This window comes from Botrytis cinerea, chromosome 4 (assembly GCF_000143535.2).
Source record: "Botrytis cinerea B05.10 chromosome 4, complete sequence".
NCBI lineage: Eukaryota > Fungi > Ascomycota > Leotiomycetes > Helotiales > Sclerotiniaceae > Botrytis > Botrytis cinerea.
Genome location: NC_037313.1, coordinates 573,677 through 592,084, shown reverse-complemented (window position 1 = coordinate 592,084; position 18,408 = coordinate 573,677). Strand labels below are relative to the sequence as shown.

Here is an 18,408-nt window from a genome sequence, read left to right as displayed (position 1 = left end):
TCGACATTAATGAACATGATGAAAGTGTGCGGAAACTTTTTATATCAATTACAGCATGATTGTTCTGTCTATTTATGATTTTATACTTTTTTAATTTGCTGGGTATTATACTGTATAGACAAGCTCGCGCTCAAGACCACCAAAATTTGAAGAATTCCCCCAATCTCTCATCCAAGTATGTGACCCAATCTTCGCCGATAAACTCCATCATATCACCAGTTCTCCACATTATCGTAAGTTCAACCCATGGTTGCTCTCTTCAGTTTTATTCTCTCCCTTTGGTCTACCTTCCATGCATCTTCGAAAAGGGTTGGCTTTACTTTGAGATCCTCCGGTGTAAGATCCAATGCTCTGACAACCTTGAATGCGCCTGTACCTACGCCCATTGTCTGTCCCATAATGATACACTCACTAACACCCTCGATTCTATCCGTCTTCATGCCTGCAGCCGCATCGAAAAGATGATCTGGTGTTTTCTCAAAGGATGCAAGTTGCAACACACTATCTCTCATTTTAGAAAGTCCGAAACGTGTGATACCCAGGACTTCTCCCTTGTACGTCATGACATCAGCAAGGAGTTGCATGTGACGAGGATCAATGTCCATGTCCGCCATAACCGTTGCAATTTCGTTGGCAATTGTGGAACGAGCAGCTTCAATACCGAGGACGTCACGCATCTCCATGACACTGTTAGATTTGACTTTGGTGCCGTCGACACCTTCAGTTCCGATACAGGCACGGAGACCATATCCTTCGACGACAACAGTGTACTCTGGAACTGCGTCTTCAGATGTGTTAATGATAGCTCTTGTGGCTTCTGGGTATCCAGATATTGCCAATTCTGGCACAGCGCGCTTGAGGTGATGTACACGAAGTAGAAGATCAGAACCGCCCTCATCGAGAGAAGGTTTTCCTTTAGCTGCGGCTCCTCGAGCTGTAGTAGGAACGCTACCATCGTGTGTAACGTTAATGAAAATGCAATTCCCTTTGACGTGTAAATCTTCGCTTCGGACCTTGAGTTTTTTGTTCTTCAGAATTGTATGTGCGATATTTTCCACGGTAACTTCGATCTGCCTATTTACCAAATATTCCGTGTCTACAGCCAGACAGATTATGGCAGATTTCGCTGACCACATATCCTCGGCGAAATGAAGAACTTCGTGCAGGTAGGTCTTCTCCATACGAGCTTTGACGAGACGGGCTACTTCCAATTCCTTAGAGTTGAGCAGAGGACATTTGACGAATGGCGTAGCAATCGTCTTTGAAGCGTTGATGATTTCCTTAATACGGGGTACACCTGCTGTCAAGTTCATACCAGCGACACCAGCAAAATGGAAAGTTTTCAAGGTCATTTGTGTTCCCGGTTCTCCGATCGATTGTGCACCAACAGCACCAACAGCATGGCCTGGTTCAACCTTGGCTCTAGAGTACTTTTCCAAACAAAGTTCGCAAAACTTCTTTAATGTGGTCTCGGAAACCTTGGCAACTTGGTTGACATAATCTCTTGATTCTTCCCGTTCGTCTTCCTCGTTGTAGAGTATACCCGTAACTTCCGGGTCATCTACGAAATCATGGAGCCCAGCCTTCGTACGTACTCTACCCATGTGTGATGCTTTCTCCCCAATGAACTTATTGACGGCAGCAAGGAACTCCCGACCACCATCATGCTCATCCACACCGTAGTCGCTAGCATCGTCATAACTTAATGGTTCTCCATTGCGAAGTCCAAATCTAGAAAACTTGGCTTTGAATGTTGCCAAGTGTTCCGCACATTGTTTGGTAACCTCGTATGGCAGAAGCGATCTTTCCTCATTGTTCCATGTAAGAGTCTCCGCTTGAGTCCAGGTTCGCTTGAAATTGACAGGAACTGCATTTCCCTCCATGTCTAGGGGATCCAGTCCGTCGGCACCAAATTGGAACTGAACAATTCCTCCACCAGAAGTCCTAACAGTGTCATCATATTGTGTTGACAAATCTTCCAACGATTTCATAAGTCGTCGTGACATGTAACCTGTTTCTGCTGTTTTGACTGCGGTATCGACTAAACCTTCACGTCCGGACATAGCGTGGAAAATAAATTCGTAAGGAGTCAATCCTGTGAAAAAGCTGTTCGCTACGAAACCTTTGGCAGGAGGTTGTTTAGAATGTTTCGGGAAATGAGGAAGAGTTCTATCTTGAAAGCCTTCTTGAACACGAGAACCTCCAATAATCTGTTGCCCTACCAGCGCCACCATCTGCGCAACGTTAATTGCTGAACCCTTTGATCCTGAATTAGCCATTACTAGCGGTGAGCTCGAAGCGTATAAGGTTCTGAGACACTCTTTTCCAGCTGCACCACGAACTTGACTGAGCTTGCCAGAAAGTTTAGCTTCAAGGGTCTCTTCCATACTCAAACCTGTAGACTTCTCTAGTGTATTGTTTTTGAAACTTTCAATCAATTGCTCACACTCTACATAAGCAGCTGCGATCAATCTGGCTTTACTCTTGTTGAGTTCAGCGGAAGGATAGACATCACTAATTCCTATAGAGAACCCCATATTCGTCAGGTACCGAGCAGAGAGCTTAGACAACCGATTCATGGCGACAACTGCTGCGTCTGGCCCATAATCTCGCAATATGACATAGAAAATAGAGTCCTTCTTTCCAGATCCAACTGTACTCTTGTCCATAAGACCACACATTACTTCTGAATTTCGAATCACTAGCCATCCGTCATTGGCTTCCATGTCATTCGCAAAGCCTTTGGGTACCATGCTTGGTACAAAATCTCGACACTTCGCGTCAACATTAACAAGAATATTATCTTGCTTGTTTGGACGCATGAGAACACTGAAAACTTGTTTGCCAGTCCAAAGAGCTTGTGGCTTCAAAATGGCCGGGTCAGGAAGTTGCAAATGAAGATTTGCGTCAACCATGTACATACAGATGTTTGTGAAGGTCTTGCGATCGAAAAAGTTCTCTTTATTGGAGAGTAAATAAGCTGCAGTAATGAAATCCTGGGTAGCAGAAATAATAGGTTCTCCATTCTTGGGAGTAGAAAGATTGTTTTTCACTCCCATGAGATTGATTGCCTCAGTTCGCGCTTCCTCTGTTTGCGGTACGTGAAGATTCATTTCATCACCGTCGAAATCTGCATTGTATGGATTACAAACACACTCATTCAGACGGAATGTTCTCCAGGGTCGAATTTTGGCATAATGACTCATGATACTGAGCTTGTGCAGAGATGGCTGACGATTGAAAAGTACAATATCACCATCCTCAAGATGTCTTTCAACAACATCTCCTATCTTGAGGAATTTTGCCTCATTATCCCGTTTAGCAAATTTCAGAGATATCTTATGGTTAGAATCTTTCTTGATGATTTGTTGCGCACCAGGATGAACATTTGGTCCGTTGATAACACACTGACGCAATTTTTCGATATTCTGACGTTGAACCCGTTCAGGATATGTAAGATTCTTTGCCACCAAGATAGGAACGGCAACTTCATCAATACCAAGATTCGGATCGGGAGAAATGACGGTTCGTCCAGAGAAATCCACACGTTTTCCAGACAAATTACCTCTGAAACGACCTTGTTTTCCTTTCAACCGTTGACAGAATCCTCGAATCGCCTTTCCAAAACCAGGCTGCTGAAGACCGGGAACGTCGCTATTGACATACATGGCGATTTGTAGTTGAAGGAAGTCCCATTGTTCCATAATGGTCTGGACTGCCTGGCCTTTGTGTAGTGCTGCTCTTAGCAAAGAGGCCATGCTAACAATCTCGGCAAGTTTGGTCGTAATATCATCCTCATTACTTCCTCCATCTTGCTGAACAGATGGCCTAATGCAGATCGGGGGTGCCGGAACAAACTGCCACAGAAACATCTCAGGGCGACCTTCAGCGGGATTGATTCCAAGAAGTTCGCAGTCGCTTGGCGTAATCAACTTGAACAAGTTCAGCACCCTCAATGGGTGTAGATCCTCATATACTTTCTTCACGTGTTTCTCCAACTCTGTATTGTGCTTCTTTGCTTCTTCGAAGGATTTTTGGTATTCGGCCATTCCGGGTGGAACTACCTTCTTAGCTGCAGTAGACTTATTGTATTTTGTATATTTGTCGTGTGCCAATCGAACGGGACTGATTTTTCTGATTTGACCGTTGGTAGCATTGCAGTGGGGGCATTGACTTGCTTTTCGACATTGCTCATTGATCTTTTTGCAGATTTGGGTGCGCTTCAGATTGTCAATACCTGGCTTTCGTAATTCTTTCAAGAATTGTCGTCGCTCTGCATCAGTGAGTAGAACTCTGGCGCATGTCTATAAGGGTCAGCATCCGACTGCTCACAAGGAGATCGGGCTTTCCAAGTACCTTGCAAACGTTTTGTAAAATCATGATAATCAACTTTAAGTACCCAATATGAAAAGCTGGAAGCGGTAATCTGACATGACCAAAATGGCCATTGCAGTCCTGAAGGCCTTTATCGCAAGTATCGCAACGCCCAGATTTGCTGGAAGTCCCCTAGGAGAGCATATTAGTAGGTAAACTTCATAGATCGAGACGAATTTCCCCTACCAATCTTGGGTCAACAGGGCCGTGTGGAATAGCAGTTCGACCAGCGTCAACATTATATAGCATTTTATTCGAAACCTCTATAACACCCTGGTTGACAATATCTTGATTTGACTGGATTCCGAATTTCAATTCTTTGAATCGTTTCGGAATCTTGTCGACGACTTGCGCCTTAATCGACATGCCGCTGGACATCATGGGCATGCTGTTTATGTGCTACCGGCAATGATGCATAGACAAGTGAAGCTATTCGAGGATGTGCTTGAAGTTATGTTAAGCCTTTTTGCTATCGCATTATTGTTTTAACGGGGTCGGAATTGAGTGGAATTCGTGTTGTGGAAGATGGTAGGCAGCGTGGTGATGATGGAGATGTCGGATTTGAGCCGCAGAAATTTTGGTATGGTTGGTTCCGAAAAAAAAAAAGGTTCAGCCTGACAGATACAGAGTCCATTGGAGAACCGAACCCCGCAATCATGAAGCTCGATTCAAGCCTTTCCTTATCCGGACTAGCATCAATCCTTATCCACCACGATAAGAGTTCTTCACTTCTCTCCGGAGAGGACAGGGAATACTTTTTAGTTGTGGCGTGAATACCAAAATAATGGTACAACACATACAGCACATACAGGTTTGCTTGCATTGAATCCGCTTAGTTGCAGCGCGGGACAGTGATCATGAAAGTCTATTGATGATCTAGATAGTTCCATATCCATATCCATGTTCCCGTACTCGTAGATGAACTTTAACCGTCTAATTTTCATAGGATTTCTGATGCTGATCGGTGGTTCGGATTATGATTCGTCAATGGGAAGATGTCGATTTTTGAACTCAGTGCATACACATCCATCATATACAACATGCACACACATACTACGACCTTGGACGACATCTACTATTGCAAGCCTCACATTAAATTGAGCTGGTACAATGATTATATGTCCGAGACTTTTAGTCCGCTTGGCTTGGAGCTTGAAAATTTCCATTAGAAACTTCACATCCTTTCCAAGACCAAAACCTCTAGACCACAGTGCGGCAATGGAGACAGCTGTGTAGTTGAGACTTGATATAAAGGTATCATTAAAATATTTATGCATGAAGTATTCCTATACTCCTTTCCGAACGTAACATTCCAAACTCATTCCTTCCCTAAGAAGTCATATGCTTCCCATCCTCCCCACCACGTAATGCAAGAAAAGCGCGTACATCCGTCACATACTGGAGTCCTTCCAAAAGGGGAACCAGATGTAGAAGATCATTATCCGTGGGATCGTTGATCCACCCTTCTATGGGTATTGCATTATCTATCCAATTGTTAGCTCTATTCAATACCTCATTGACATGTATTCATTCACCTTGATGGAACAGATAGCTCACAGGGCTATTGTCTAAAATCATCACTTTACTAAGATCAGGCTCAACCGAGCTGAGATCTTTAATGAAGGCGCCGTTTCGATAGGTACAGTGTTGTCGATAATACCGCGCAGAAAAGAATTTACGCTCTTGTTCTAGCCAATCTATGACCGGGTCTGCGTAATCTTGAAGTGATGCCGTGAAAACAACCAAGTTATACCACTTGCAAACCTGCAAATCCTGTCAGTGAAATTTCTCTGTGATGTACATCACTGCTTACACGTCGCAAAAATTCATCACAATATGGCCTCTTATTCACATAATACAATATTGGATGTTGAGGACCAGCGCCCCCTGCACCCATGAGGTTTGTGATCTGTACTTCCACCATATGGCCAGCACTCATTCGACCTCCATAATTCATACTATGTATCAAAGTTTCGTCGAGGTCGAGAATGAGCGTCTTCTGTGTGAGTTTCCCCACGGGTGCGTCAAGAGTGTAGGACGGCTGTCGTCGAGGTATGAGAGGTCGGGGTGGCGCTGGAGCTCGTGGATATTTTGTCATGAGGAGAGAGGAAGTTGCAGGGGACGTAGGTGACTTCATCATCGCAGCAGCCATATCGGTAGCGGACATGGAGCCGCCGGATCCATCACTCTGAGTAGTTGTTGATGATGCCTTCCGGTGCTTCCGCTGCCTCAAATTTTCATCGTTATGTAGCTTGATGCGAATGGATCTCCTCGCTGGTGAGATCTCGTCAGAACTTTGCAAGGATTTTGAACGTGTTTGACGGTTTAAAGTTTTCGTTGCAGAATCATCTGTCTCGCTAAGGAGCCGGTCGTTATCTGATTCGGACTCAGATGAGATGAAGGACGAGGAACTCGGCGGAGGATCTCTCGATGCGGGTGCATGTATCGCCGATAGCTTTCCGTTTGCCAGATGACCTATACTACTTTTCTCGGAAATGGGCGATCCTCCCGACGATTGTGTGATTGAATGTCCAGTTGTGCCACCAAACAGTTTTCTAAATTGAAATATTGGGGCAAAATTACCCCGTTCATCATACAAGCAAGCTATAACGTATACCCCCGGCGCAACAAGAGTAGATAGCACCCATCGTATAGAGTCATAAAACATCCTCGTTATTCCCACATGCTCACTTGTACGATAAGCCATGCCTTCTTTGTGTAGTAGTGGTATAGATTCGTGCATTGTATTGTCATCATCGGCGTTCGAGTCTGGCGCATCCTCCTGATCCAGTCCTTTCGGCTCCTCGCTGTATACCTCTTCCCGCGAATTCCTTCTAGATTCCGACGTAGTTACGGATGCCAATACATTTCCCAGGGAATTTGAACGTGAAAGCGATGGAGAATGTGTAGGAGAGCCTCGCCCCGAGAGGATATTCAAAGAATTCATAATGGTTTCCGATCCATGGAGGAAGGTTTCTAGCAATCGATCATAAACAATGGAGATGCGCGATAGCCCAACTAAAAACGCTAGGAGCGCAAAGCTCCAAAAGTCTATGATATAGGAGTTCGGTTCGGAAAGTATGTTTGCGTTAATTTCCTAAAATCCCGAATGGTGTTTTCGCGCAAGTCGTCGTCGGCTTGGATGGAAATTTGGCAAGGAGAGAAAGTTGGGAATTATTGATATATCGTAATAGCGTATTGTTGTTAGTGTGCTCGAGTAGGTATGGGATGCTCCGTACGGTCCAGGTATATGTAAAGTACAAAGGCAAAGTCGCTGGCCTGATCGAAATAGGATCTTGGAGAATAGATTAAAACAAGCTAGACTTTTGGCGGAAATCGCTGTTCTAGAAGAAGAAAATGATTGACCTCGAAAGAAATGGAGGAAGGGGAAGAAGGGGAGAATAGGAAAAAGAGTGTCGATGGGAATGGGAATGGGAAGGGAGGAGGGGAATGATAAGTTGGAAAGTAGATGAGGATGGGCGAGTGAGCGGCCGAATTATAATTCTCACATGAAACCGTGTTAATATCTAACAAGCAGGTACAGTACGGCTCAGTATTATCTACAACAACAACAACAACAACAACAACAACAACAACAACAACAGCAGCAGCACCAACAACACAACGGGAAGGAGGGATGTTCACAAGTAGGACAACGCAATTGGCGATGGCTGATGAGTGAATGGATACGAATGCTAGTATAATACGGGCTGTTGAATGTGTCCCAATTGCACGCACTGCACTCACTCCTTAATGCAAACTCACTGTTCAACTCCTAGACAGTTCTCGAGGAAGGGCTTCCTCCTGCTTGGATTCGGTTGGTAGGTGCGGTTGGGATACTTTGCATGCTGTCCTCCGTATGGCGAGGTTTCTCACTTTGATGGACCCTGCCCCCCGAGATTACCTAGGCACGGAGTCGACAGTCTTCGTTCACGCAAAGAAGGCCGGTGTGGTCTGCAAAGTAAGAGAGGAGAGTGCGTGTCGTGGAATTGGTCTGTACGGCCGGGGCAGGGCAATGCATCGCGATTTGAGATCAATGGAAACGTGAAGTTGCGAGATAGCTACCTAGGTATTCATTCAGTTCGATTCCGTTCCGGGTCTGTCTTGTCTTGAAAAAGGAACAATTATTGATTTTGTATTGCTTTTTGCACCGGATCTTGGATCTTGGATCTTGGATCTTCCGAGTTGCGTTGAAAGGTAACTATGATCTCCTTCCTTCATCCTGAGTCACCCGTCCCCGCACTTTTAGCATTCTAGTAGTAGCTCCGCCAAAAAAGTGATCTTCAACGAATACAATTCTTTGACGCTCTACGAAACCGAGACACAAGTTGGGATAAAACGCTCAAGGTACCTATCCTGCACAAATTCGACATCAACTAGAAAGCATTCGAATTCGACAGTAACCGTGACAGCATCAGTAACTCTAAACTGGCAATCCAAACAGCAAAGCATCACCGAGGGGCTTTCACTCGCACAAATATTCGACATCTTCAAACCCACCCAGCCGTCACTTACCACTCGAAATCTTTCCCCTCCAAATCCATCCACCTCCAAATTTTTCACTGTCACATCCAATCTCCAAGCCAACAAAAGACATGCCTCCAGTTCATAGTGGAGGGTATGCGCCAAACCTTGGTGCATACTTAAAATCATTAAAAAGTCAGCCAGTTGAGTCATCCATAGAAAATTTGATATCGTATGTACCTCTCCATGACCTTCAATCAACAACCGATTAACACAGTTTAGACTCTTGAAACGACGACAGATAAGAACTTCGAGATCATGCGCCATAGCCACAGCTCATTTATTACTCCAAGTTGTCGCAAAGCAAAGATGGACGGATATCACAAAACTTTTGGAACGGGTTCGGAAAGTAGGGCAAAGGTTGATCGAAGCCCAACCAAGGGAAATGGTTGTTAGCAATATCGTCCACCGAGTCTTAGGTATGATCAGAGACGAAGCAAAAGAGGATCGCAGCGAGGATGTCAGTGATTCAGCATCGACCAGTCAAATTGGTTCGCCCATGCGTGAGGGCTTCAGCGATGTGGCATTACCAAGGGCGTCACACAGCTCGCGGCCTCCTCTAATGACATCACATACGTCCTATGCGGCTCATTATAACATGCCTGTGCAGCAATCAATGTTCAACCTCCTCTCCGCTGCTCCTTCGCCGGCCTCAACGCCCCCAGGGACCGCGTCTCCTCATGGCAGATCTGTGGTAGACATGACTTCACTTGCGCACAAGATGGCCTCTAGCACGAAGGATCTCAAGGCCGAAATCATACAGGGTATCGAGGAAATTATCGAGGAGCTCGATCAAGTCGATGATCAAATTTCTAGTTATGCGCAGGAGCAAATTTCCGAGAAAGAAGTTATACTCATTCACGGCTCCTCAAGGAGTGTCCAAAAGTTCTTACTGAAAGCCGCAGAGAAGAGAAATTTTATTGTAATAGTTGCTGAATCGTACCCAAATGACCATTCTACGACTCATTCTACGATTACTGGAAAAGGGGAGCAAGAGGCCGATGACGATTTGGACGTAGAAACCATGCTAAAGCCACTTTCGGCTGCTGGAATCACAGTTATTGCTATAACAGATGCTGCAGTATTCGCGGTAATGCCGAGAGTTACCAAGGTTATTTTGGCTACCCATACTGTTATTGCTAACGGTGGATTGGTAGCCGCAGCTGGGGCACGCATAATAGCAAAAGCTGCAAAGTTCCATCGAATTCCAGTCATTGTTGTTAGCGGTGTCTATAAGCTCAGTCCGGAATACCCTTTCGAATTTGAATCGCTCATTGAATATGGCGATCCTGGAAATGTCGTTGGGTTTGAGGATGGTGAGTTTGTAGATAAGGTTGAAGTCGACAATCCTCTTTTCGACTATGTCTCCCCTGATTTAGTTGAGCTTTATATTACCAACTTGTAAGTTTTCACAATGTAACTCGATGAATACTACTAACAAACCCAACAGAGGAGCCCATGCGCCGTCTTATCTATACAGGATAGTTGCAGAACACTATAAACCGGAAGATATAAATTTTCATAAGCCAGAACTCCAATTGTAAATGTAATTAGGTGGTTTGAAAAATGAAAATAATCTTCTACGGTTTCAATTTGATCCTATGTTATGAATTTCTTCTGATGGGAGGTATTAAATAGGCCCTGCTGGTATGATTCTAGAGCCCAGTAGTGTACGAGGAATCCATCCATGGAAAGTTTCAAAGGTATTGCAAACTAAGATGTTCGGAACTCGTACTTTGAGCCAAGCTTTAGTGGCGGAATCATCGATATCAACAACTTGGATCCCAATGACGTTTGTAATGCAATCAACAAACAGTAAACTCTCTTGGTACCAATAGTCATTCTCGACTCTCTTGCTACCGTGGCTGCCTTCGTTCGAACGCGTAATCTTGCAGAATATTGACTTATCTTCTCGCTTAAGCATGCTGTGAGACGGAAGGGGGACAGAGATTGGCAGATATGAATGACTGCTGATGTGGGGTTGCTGATCTACGACAGGGCTGAATATATAGCTCTATTGAGTCGATTAGGCTGGCTTTAGTTGAAAAGCTCAAGCTATTACCGTTCCCTAACATCTTATACAAATATTCATTTCTTGCTCTATCCTTCGTTGTTGTCAAAATACCATCTTGCCACCATCACTTCTCTAGCCGTTGCTGCGATCTATAGTTTTGGAACCATGGATCAGACTGCCCCTCCTCCATATAGCGAAACCGATATCTTCTCAAATACCAATACTACGATCCCAACACCCACAACGACAGAAGCAGATGATGCATCTAGAGTGAATGGAAGAGCCCGGTCAGATTCATCATCAACTGATAATTCGTTGATATATACTCCTCCTTACTCGCCAACTGAGCCTGATGATCAACGTAAGCATAGTCATTTTAGCTCCTTGACCAAACGGCGCGCTCGTCTCGTCTAGAGGTATTTCATGGAGAGGAATAGGAGAGCTTGGTCTGAAGTTAGAACATTTTAAAGATCTTGCATAGCTCACTAACTCCCTGCTATTCTAGACTCGGAAAACGATCGCAAAAATCTCTCCCCTCACAACTACTTCGAGTCACGACCATTACCGCCGCAATATTCGGCTCCAAGAACTACTCAACATGAAATTTGTGTTACGCCAAGAAGCACACCGGTTGATATCCCCATCCCATCTTCCGCATCAGACTATGGCATTACACAGCAAGATTGGTCAACCTTTGTAAACTACTTGCTACCTGACCACACCCTCAATGTCAACAACGATGTTGCAGACCGCAAGCTCAAAGCTGAATTAATTGACGAGCGTATGCATAGGCTTACGCTCGGTGAACATGATTATTCTAGACTCGATATGAATGAAGTTCAAGCACAGCTTCGTCCGCTTCGTCACCCCGTCACTGCATCCAATACGGATTGGATAAGACAAGTAGATGAAGTGATCCAAACCTGGAACTTGGGATTCTTTCTTCCTCGTGGACTGGAGATTATTCGCATTGATTTGGAACAGCCCGAGTTGTTTCGGGAAAGAGATAGTAGCATGCCTGGCTCTTGGATACCGGATGAAGAAGAGTCACGCTTTCCCGAGCGAAATCGAAGTCGGAGAGGCTTTTTGGGTTGTTGTTCTCCGTGTGGTCAAGGGGTTCGGGGGTTTAGATTAGGCTCTATGGTTGCGGATGATGAGGGATTCCGAATTGGAAGGAATGGTATTGTGGCCGACTCGAACGGACTGCGTATTGGTAATATGTTTGTTGCTGATGATAAGGGATTACGAGTTGGTGGTAATCGAGGGATTGTAGCTGATGAGCATGGGGTTAGTATTGGAGGTCATAGATTTGGAGGGAGGGGGAGAGGAGGTATGCATGCGCCGGGGATCAATCGAGGATGGGAACAAGAGCCAGAAGGGTGGCATGGGAGGAACGGATGGGGAAGAGGAAGAGGTGGTCCAAACACGCAGGATCACCACAGAGGAAGGCACGAGCCTGAAGAGTATCACCGCGGACGCTCACAATTCTATCACGATCTCCAAGGAGGAAAACAGAGAGATCATTCCTCCTCATCTTCCTCATCCTCATCCAGCTCCTCCAGTTCTTCCTCCTCTATATCCCTCGTTTCCCTCCCCTCCCTCGACCAGCTCCCCGACGACCAACTTCCCGCCGCCAAAGAATCCCTACTAGAATGGCTCCACCACCCCGAATACCCCATGACGAAACAAACAAGTCAGAAAACAAAACACGACATCCAACCCGCGAAGAACAAGGACAAGAACAAGAACAAGAAAAATCCCGATCCCAACATCGCCAACTCCGCATCTCGCCAAGATCTCGCCAACCTCCGCAAAGAAGTCGCAGATCTCCTCCGAAAATTCAACGACGAGCAGAAATCTCAAAAAACCATCCGCAAGATTCTACGCAAAGAACAGCGGGGGTTAAAGAAAGCGCATCGGAAAGAACGAAAAAACACACGGAAAGCAGAGCGAAAGGGCGCGAAAAGAGATAAGAAAGAGAGGAAGAAGATGGAGAAGAAATGTAACAAGAGAGATTTTCCACACATTCTACCCTCGGCACCTACACCCACTTATCCCAACATCCCCGAGATACCAAACGCGAGATTTCCTCCGCTTCCCCATTTTCCCGTCCCTACATTCCACGCCCCGTTTCCCGGGGCACAGAATCCTAACATGGCTACTATGTACGAAGGAACATGGCCGTTTCTCTCTTCTCCTTCCCCTCCTCCTCCCCCTCACCACTCCCCTCCCATTCCACCTCAAATCCCCAGATCCTGTATCCCTCTCCCCCCTCCCCCTCCCTCGCCCTACGCGCAAAATTCCTCACAAATCCACGCGCAAGCTTCATCTCTCCTAGCTAGCGCGACAGCCAAGGAAATCGAAGCTCGCACTCTGGGGATCGCGTTGGAGAGCGGGTATTCGAATGAGTGGGGGAGAAATGGGGATGGAGTGGAGAGAGAGATGAAGAAGCGAGAAGTGGAGAGGCTATTGGAGGAATCGGGGGAGTTGAGGAGGGAGGGGGAGAAGTTGGTGGCGGAGGCGACGCAGATGGATGAGGAGTTTGCGAGGGAGATTCAGGAGCGGGAACGGGAGGGGGAGGGGGAGGCGTGGGCAGGGTGGCTTGGAAGTAATGCGGGTCAGAGGAGTGGGATTTTTGGGAGGGGAAGATGAATGAATCTATTGATAATGGGGTATCTGTTCTATTCCGTCTAAGCGTTATTGGGTATGAATCTACAATCTGCGCTGAATGTTCCGAGGATTAAATTGATAAGTTCGGACAAATGTATTCCAATTTTTAACCCATAGCATGCCCTAAGAGGTGATCATCTGAAGCCTAACAATGTTCCATCTATCAATCAGCCATAAACACGAATGCATATCTTTAAGCGATGGTAGTGAGTAGACGAGTTAACTTTTTTATTTCTGCTCAACATCACTTATCAGGACTTATTCACTTGCAATCAACAATCCATTACTCTTATGATATGCCGTTAAAAGCTTATTTATGTTCTCCTGATTACGTCTATCTATCTCTGTCTCATCGACTTCTAGGTACGATGTGAATGTCTCTCTCCCTCAATCTTACTTCATCTCATCTCATGAATTACCTTCCCGGAACATCCAAAAGAACACCACCATCAACCGCAATAATCTCTCCATTAACATAGTTATTCTTCGATAAAAACAACACAGCCATTGCCATTTCCTCGTCACTAGAGATATCATTAGCTTTCCATCATTTTCAAACCTTAGAGATATCTTAAATAAATAAAAACAGAGAAAGATAAAACACATACCTTCCACCCCTCTGCATAGGCACATGACCCTTCTGCTGCACCTTCTCCTCATCCAAATAACTCTTCTGCGTCTCATCACTCTCCCCCGTCGTCATCTCACTCGGAAAGTATCCGGGCGCAATACTATTCACCCTAACTCCAATCTCCTTAAACTCATAACTCATCAGCTTACTCAAATGCACCGTCGCGCCCTTCGCGGCATTATACGAGAAATGTCCCTGCGCATGTCTCATAATGCCACTCATACTACTAATCACAATAACAGAGCTCGACATGCGCCCATGGAACTTGTGAGCCGCCTGCAGCAGCGGCAGAAAACACACCGTGGTGAAATAGACAGCCGAAACGTTCGTGTTGAACGTGGTGCCCCATTCCTCGAAACTTTCCGAATTGAACAGTTTATCCTTCAGCTCGACGGCGTCCGAGGAATTGGGCTCGGCTTTGGGCCCCGAAATCCCCGCCCCTGCGAGCAGGAGACTGATGTATTTCTCCTTCTTGCTGATTTCGGAAACGAGGTTTTCGAGATCTTTCTTGCTGGTCACGTCACAGGGTCCAATTCTAGAGTTTTGCGTTGGTCAGATACGCTACCTAGTCTAGCTATCTCACCTGTCGATAGGTAGATATTATACAAGGAGACTAGATCAGAAACTTACGGGATAATAGAACCTCCTGACGTGGGAGAGTGTTGCTTGGCTGCATTTTCTAGAGCTTCCATTCGACGACCTGTGATGTATACTTTTGCTCCATTTGCAGCTAATGTTTGGGCTGCCCTGTTTGATTATCAGCACATAGTCAAATACAGATTCTCCAGATATGAAGAGAGAGGAGGGGGGGAATACATTAATCCAATACCAGTTCCACCTCCTGTGATGACGCAAACATCATTCTTCATAGAGAAGAGATTCTCAGCTCGAAGTTCATTTGTACCAACCATCTTTTCGTGTTGAGTTGCGAATAGAATTTGAAAGAAAAGAGACGATTTTGGGGGGTTTTTTTTGTTTTTGAAGATGTAGTAGGAAGGTTAGAAGAAATCAAGAGGAATTATATTTAAAAATCGAAAAAATACATTACTTATTCTTTTGTTCGTACCTACCTTATGCACCGGAGTACTTGCTCCTTAATCTGATATATGTTTACTAGTTCCATACGTCACTACACTTTGGTTTGCGGGCCGTTTGACGTGGGGGAAGAAGGAATACAATATGTAGCCGCCACTGGTCGCTTATAGCTCCCTCCCGTCAGAGCTAATTCTAACAACCGAGAAAGATCGATCGATGCCGAAATCATCCATCAGTGGTGGGGGATTTAGACAAAATGCATGTTTTTGGGTTTTTGGTGAGAATATAAAAATTACTCGAGTAGATAGGAAATCATACGTCTCAACGAGGAATTCCTATTCTAAATATAACACCCTACCAATGATTTATTCATGAGATTGATATGGAAGTCACTCAAGTGCCTACCTAGTATTCAAATGAAAACCGCTCACAGATACTTCAATACTTGTATGAGATGAGATGTACACATATTTATTATCCTTTATGTTCCCCAAGATATCGTGAAAATCATCATTATATTACCAAATCTGCTTCATAGTTCTACTCATTCCTCATGAGCCATGGTATATCTAGAAAGATTAACCGCATTGTGCAGTGAATCTCCCCTCCTCCCCTCCATTGTTATACATATTTGAGTCTTCGAGGTGGCCGGGAGGTCATTATGATGACCCCTCAACCAAGACGTTATTCTCCTCCAAAACCTTGGCCAATTCTCCGTTTTGGTGCATTGCGACCAAGATATCACATCCACCTATAAATTCCTTGTTGACATATAGTTGGGGTATGGTTGGCCACTCAGAGTATTCTTTGATTCCTGTTTGACATGTGTGTTAGATTCCGTATAATCCATACCAGAGGTAGACATTTCCGGAGACTAACCTTGTCTCAAACCTTCATCCTCAAGTACATTAAGAGCAGCAAACTTCTCTGGGTCCAAGCCTTGCAGGCTCAAGATTGAAATAGTTGCCTTCGAGAAGCCACACATTGGGCTTTCTGGTGTGCCTTTCATGAAAAGGACAACTGGCTTTGAACCAACAACTTGATCGATCTGCTTGCGAACTTCATTGGAAAGATATCTGGATGCGATGGGGGAGAATCGAGGGGTCGAGAATTTGGAGGCAAATACCGCAGGGCGGGCAGCTTGTCGGAACATCTGGTTAATGTTTATTAGTACTTTGGGAAACATATTTAGATTCTCAATGAGTTGGGTAAGGTTGACGTACCGACGACAACATTGGTTTGGCAATCATATTGAAATATGATATCTTATTGTACAAGATTTGTGGAATTTGATGTATTTTTTTGGTGGCCTTGCCTCTTGATTGATAATGTTTAAGAGCTCCGGAGAATGGAGGTTCGGAAGAGCTAGCCATTATCGAACCAATCAATGTCGGTGGTATGTAATATTATCGATAACTGCATTCAGCCTTATGAATCAATCGTTCGACTGGAAACATCCAATAGCAATGAATAATGATGAGTGAATAGAGAAGAGAGTATTTAATCATTCCAGATTCCTATTCCTCTCCATACAAATCCCTTCTTCCACAACTACAGCATGTAAAGTCAACCAACTCCCATACTCTCTCACACAATCAATCTTCCAATTGCTTCTCGACAACCAAGTTATTCGAGCGCATCAAAGTCTTATCCACCATGTTGCAAATGATCCATACCGGACGTGACGAGCACCGAACCCGAGTATCTGGAACATCACACCCATTCACGGCTGCGGATCATGCTTCCGATGGCAAACGGCACCTCCTCCTAGCAGCCAGTGGATCCGTTGCAACCATTAAGATCCCCAACATCCTATCCGCTCTCTCACATTACCCCAATCTCTCAATCTGTGTGGTCCTTACCAAATCTGCAACCAATTTTCTTCAAGGTCAAAGCACAGAACAACCACATATCGATACTTTTCACCGATACGCCAACGTGCAAGGTGTGTTTTTGGACGAGGAAGAATGGGTTCATCCATGGAAACGTGGTCAGAGTATTTTGCACATAGAGCTGAGAAGATGGGCTCACATGCTTGTTATTGCGCCATTGAGCGCCAACACGATGGCTAAGATTACAGGTGGTTTCAGTGATAATTTGCTTACGAGTGTGGTGAGAGCATGGGACACTACCGGAGAAGTGGAAGTTTCTGCTCAGGGTGGTATGGATACGAATGCGGAGACTGGTTTCGGTGGCAAAAAAAGAATTGTTGTAGCTCCGGCGATGAATACTGCTATGTGGAGACATCCCGTAACGAAGAGTCAGATTAAGATCTTGGAGCAGGAATGGGGTATTGGTCCTGATGGGGATGAGGGCGAGGGATGGTTTGAGGTTTTGCGACCTCAGGAAAAGGAGCTCGCTTGTGGAGATGTAGGGGACGGAGCCATGAAAGACTGGAAGGAGATTGTGACAGCAATTGAAAAGAGGCTAAAGTTGGAAGCATAATTGGATCTGGGAGGTGATATGCTGGCAATTTTTCTTCAAAGGAATCTGACTTCTCCGAATGGAGGACCGATTCATATCTAGCTGTTGGGTGTGTCCAAAAGTGTCTTGGTGTTTTCAACAGGTTGCGGCGTAAAGTTGGCGTTCGGGATATGGAATGGCATCTGATTTAAAGGTTATCTCAGAAAACTTGGGCTTATTATGTCCAGCTTGATAATTCATATTTTCCCATTACCCTGATTGAGATGTCTGAGTTGGACATTGAGAAATCAAAATCAAGATGAACATTCAAGTGATTCTAATATTAAAATTTAGCTACTTCAGAAAAGCCACTGGAAAAATTCCTGGAAGTTTAGAGATTGTAAGTTGGCTAGGCAAGGAAAATAAAAACACAATCACCAGATTGCTCAAGAAATATAGCTGTACGTGGGATGAAAGGAACGATATTAAGAACGTATAAAACCGATCGTTGAATCTGATATTGAGGCGTTCTTGTCGTTTGTGAATAGGTATTGAAATTACAGTTATATTTCCTCTACGCTTGGCTATATCTCTCATTTATCTTTCATCTCTCTTTCGGTTCAAGAACTCGTCGTAAGACCTCTTAGGAGATGCAAGCAATCACATCATGAAGCACCAAAAGTTATTGATGCAGAGCATTTTGAAATGTCAGCGGCGCCAGGACGCATCCCGTAATGGATGGTCTGCTCATAGATCT

At 44.8% G+C, this 18,408-nt stretch overlaps 7 protein-coding genes across 7 annotated transcripts; 3 read left to right on the top strand and 4 right to left on the bottom strand.

The window, feature by feature from the left end:
* Positions 1-27: 27 nt before the first annotated feature.
* On the bottom strand, positions 28-5,085 carry Bcrpo31. The gene is made up of 3 exons (XM_001550819.2): positions 4,561-5,085; positions 4,357-4,506; positions 28-4,304 (listed from the first exon to the last, which is right to left on the bottom strand). Exons 1-3 carry the CDS (start codon positions 4,759-4,761, stop codon positions 240-242), a joined length of 4,416 nt encoding a protein of 1,471 aa, XP_001550869.2. The 5' UTR covers positions 4,762-5,085; the 3' UTR covers positions 28-239.
* Positions 5,086-5,211: 126 nt separating this feature from the next.
* Positions 5,212-8,162, bottom strand: Bcnem1. The gene is made up of 3 exons (XM_024692393.1): positions 6,188-8,162; positions 5,910-6,138; positions 5,212-5,858 (listed from the first exon to the last, which is right to left on the bottom strand). The coding sequence occupies exons 1-3, from the start codon at positions 7,319-7,321 to the stop codon at positions 5,704-5,706; spliced, it is 1,518 nt and encodes a 505-aa protein (XP_024548168.1). The 5' UTR covers positions 7,322-8,162; the 3' UTR covers positions 5,212-5,703.
* Positions 8,163-8,292: 130 nt separating this feature from the next.
* Bcgcd7 lies at positions 8,293-10,732 on the top strand. Its single transcript, XM_024692392.1, has 3 exons — positions 8,293-9,070; positions 9,121-10,299; positions 10,349-10,732. The coding sequence occupies exons 1-3, from the start codon at positions 8,970-8,972 to the stop codon at positions 10,440-10,442; spliced, it is 1,374 nt and encodes a 457-aa protein (XP_024548167.1). The 5' UTR covers positions 8,293-8,969; the 3' UTR covers positions 10,443-10,732.
* Positions 10,733-10,799: 67 nt separating this feature from the next.
* On the top strand, positions 10,800-13,792 carry BCIN_04g01570 (hypothetical protein). The gene is made up of 2 exons (XM_024692391.1): positions 10,800-11,273; positions 11,418-13,792. The coding sequence occupies exons 1-2, from the start codon at positions 11,078-11,080 to the stop codon at positions 13,562-13,564; spliced, it is 2,343 nt and encodes a 780-aa protein (XP_024548166.1). The 5' UTR covers positions 10,800-11,077; the 3' UTR covers positions 13,565-13,792.
* An 87-nt stretch (positions 13,793-13,879) lies between these two features.
* BCIN_04g01560 (hypothetical protein) lies at positions 13,880-15,348 on the bottom strand. Its single transcript, XM_024692390.1, has 4 exons — positions 15,030-15,348; positions 14,844-14,960; positions 14,191-14,748; positions 13,880-14,106 (listed from the first exon to the last, which is right to left on the bottom strand). The coding sequence occupies exons 1-4, from the start codon at positions 15,122-15,124 to the stop codon at positions 13,998-14,000; spliced, it is 879 nt and encodes a 292-aa protein (XP_024548165.1). The 5' UTR covers positions 15,125-15,348; the 3' UTR covers positions 13,880-13,997.
* A 342-nt stretch (positions 15,349-15,690) lies between these two features.
* Bcgrx4 lies at positions 15,691-16,606 on the bottom strand. The gene is made up of 3 exons (XM_024692389.1): positions 16,472-16,606; positions 16,128-16,401; positions 15,691-16,062 (listed from the first exon to the last, which is right to left on the bottom strand). Exons 1-3 carry the CDS (start codon positions 16,496-16,498, stop codon positions 15,908-15,910), a joined length of 456 nt encoding a protein of 151 aa, XP_024548164.1. The 5' UTR covers positions 16,499-16,606; the 3' UTR covers positions 15,691-15,907.
* An 87-nt stretch (positions 16,607-16,693) lies between these two features.
* BCIN_04g01540 (hypothetical protein) lies at positions 16,694-17,981 on the top strand. Its single transcript, XM_001545125.2, has one exon. The coding sequence runs from the start codon at positions 16,905-16,907 to the stop codon at positions 17,691-17,693; it is 789 nt and encodes a 262-aa protein (XP_001545175.1). The 5' UTR covers positions 16,694-16,904; the 3' UTR covers positions 17,694-17,981.
* The last annotated feature ends 427 nt before the right edge of the window (positions 17,982-18,408 follow it).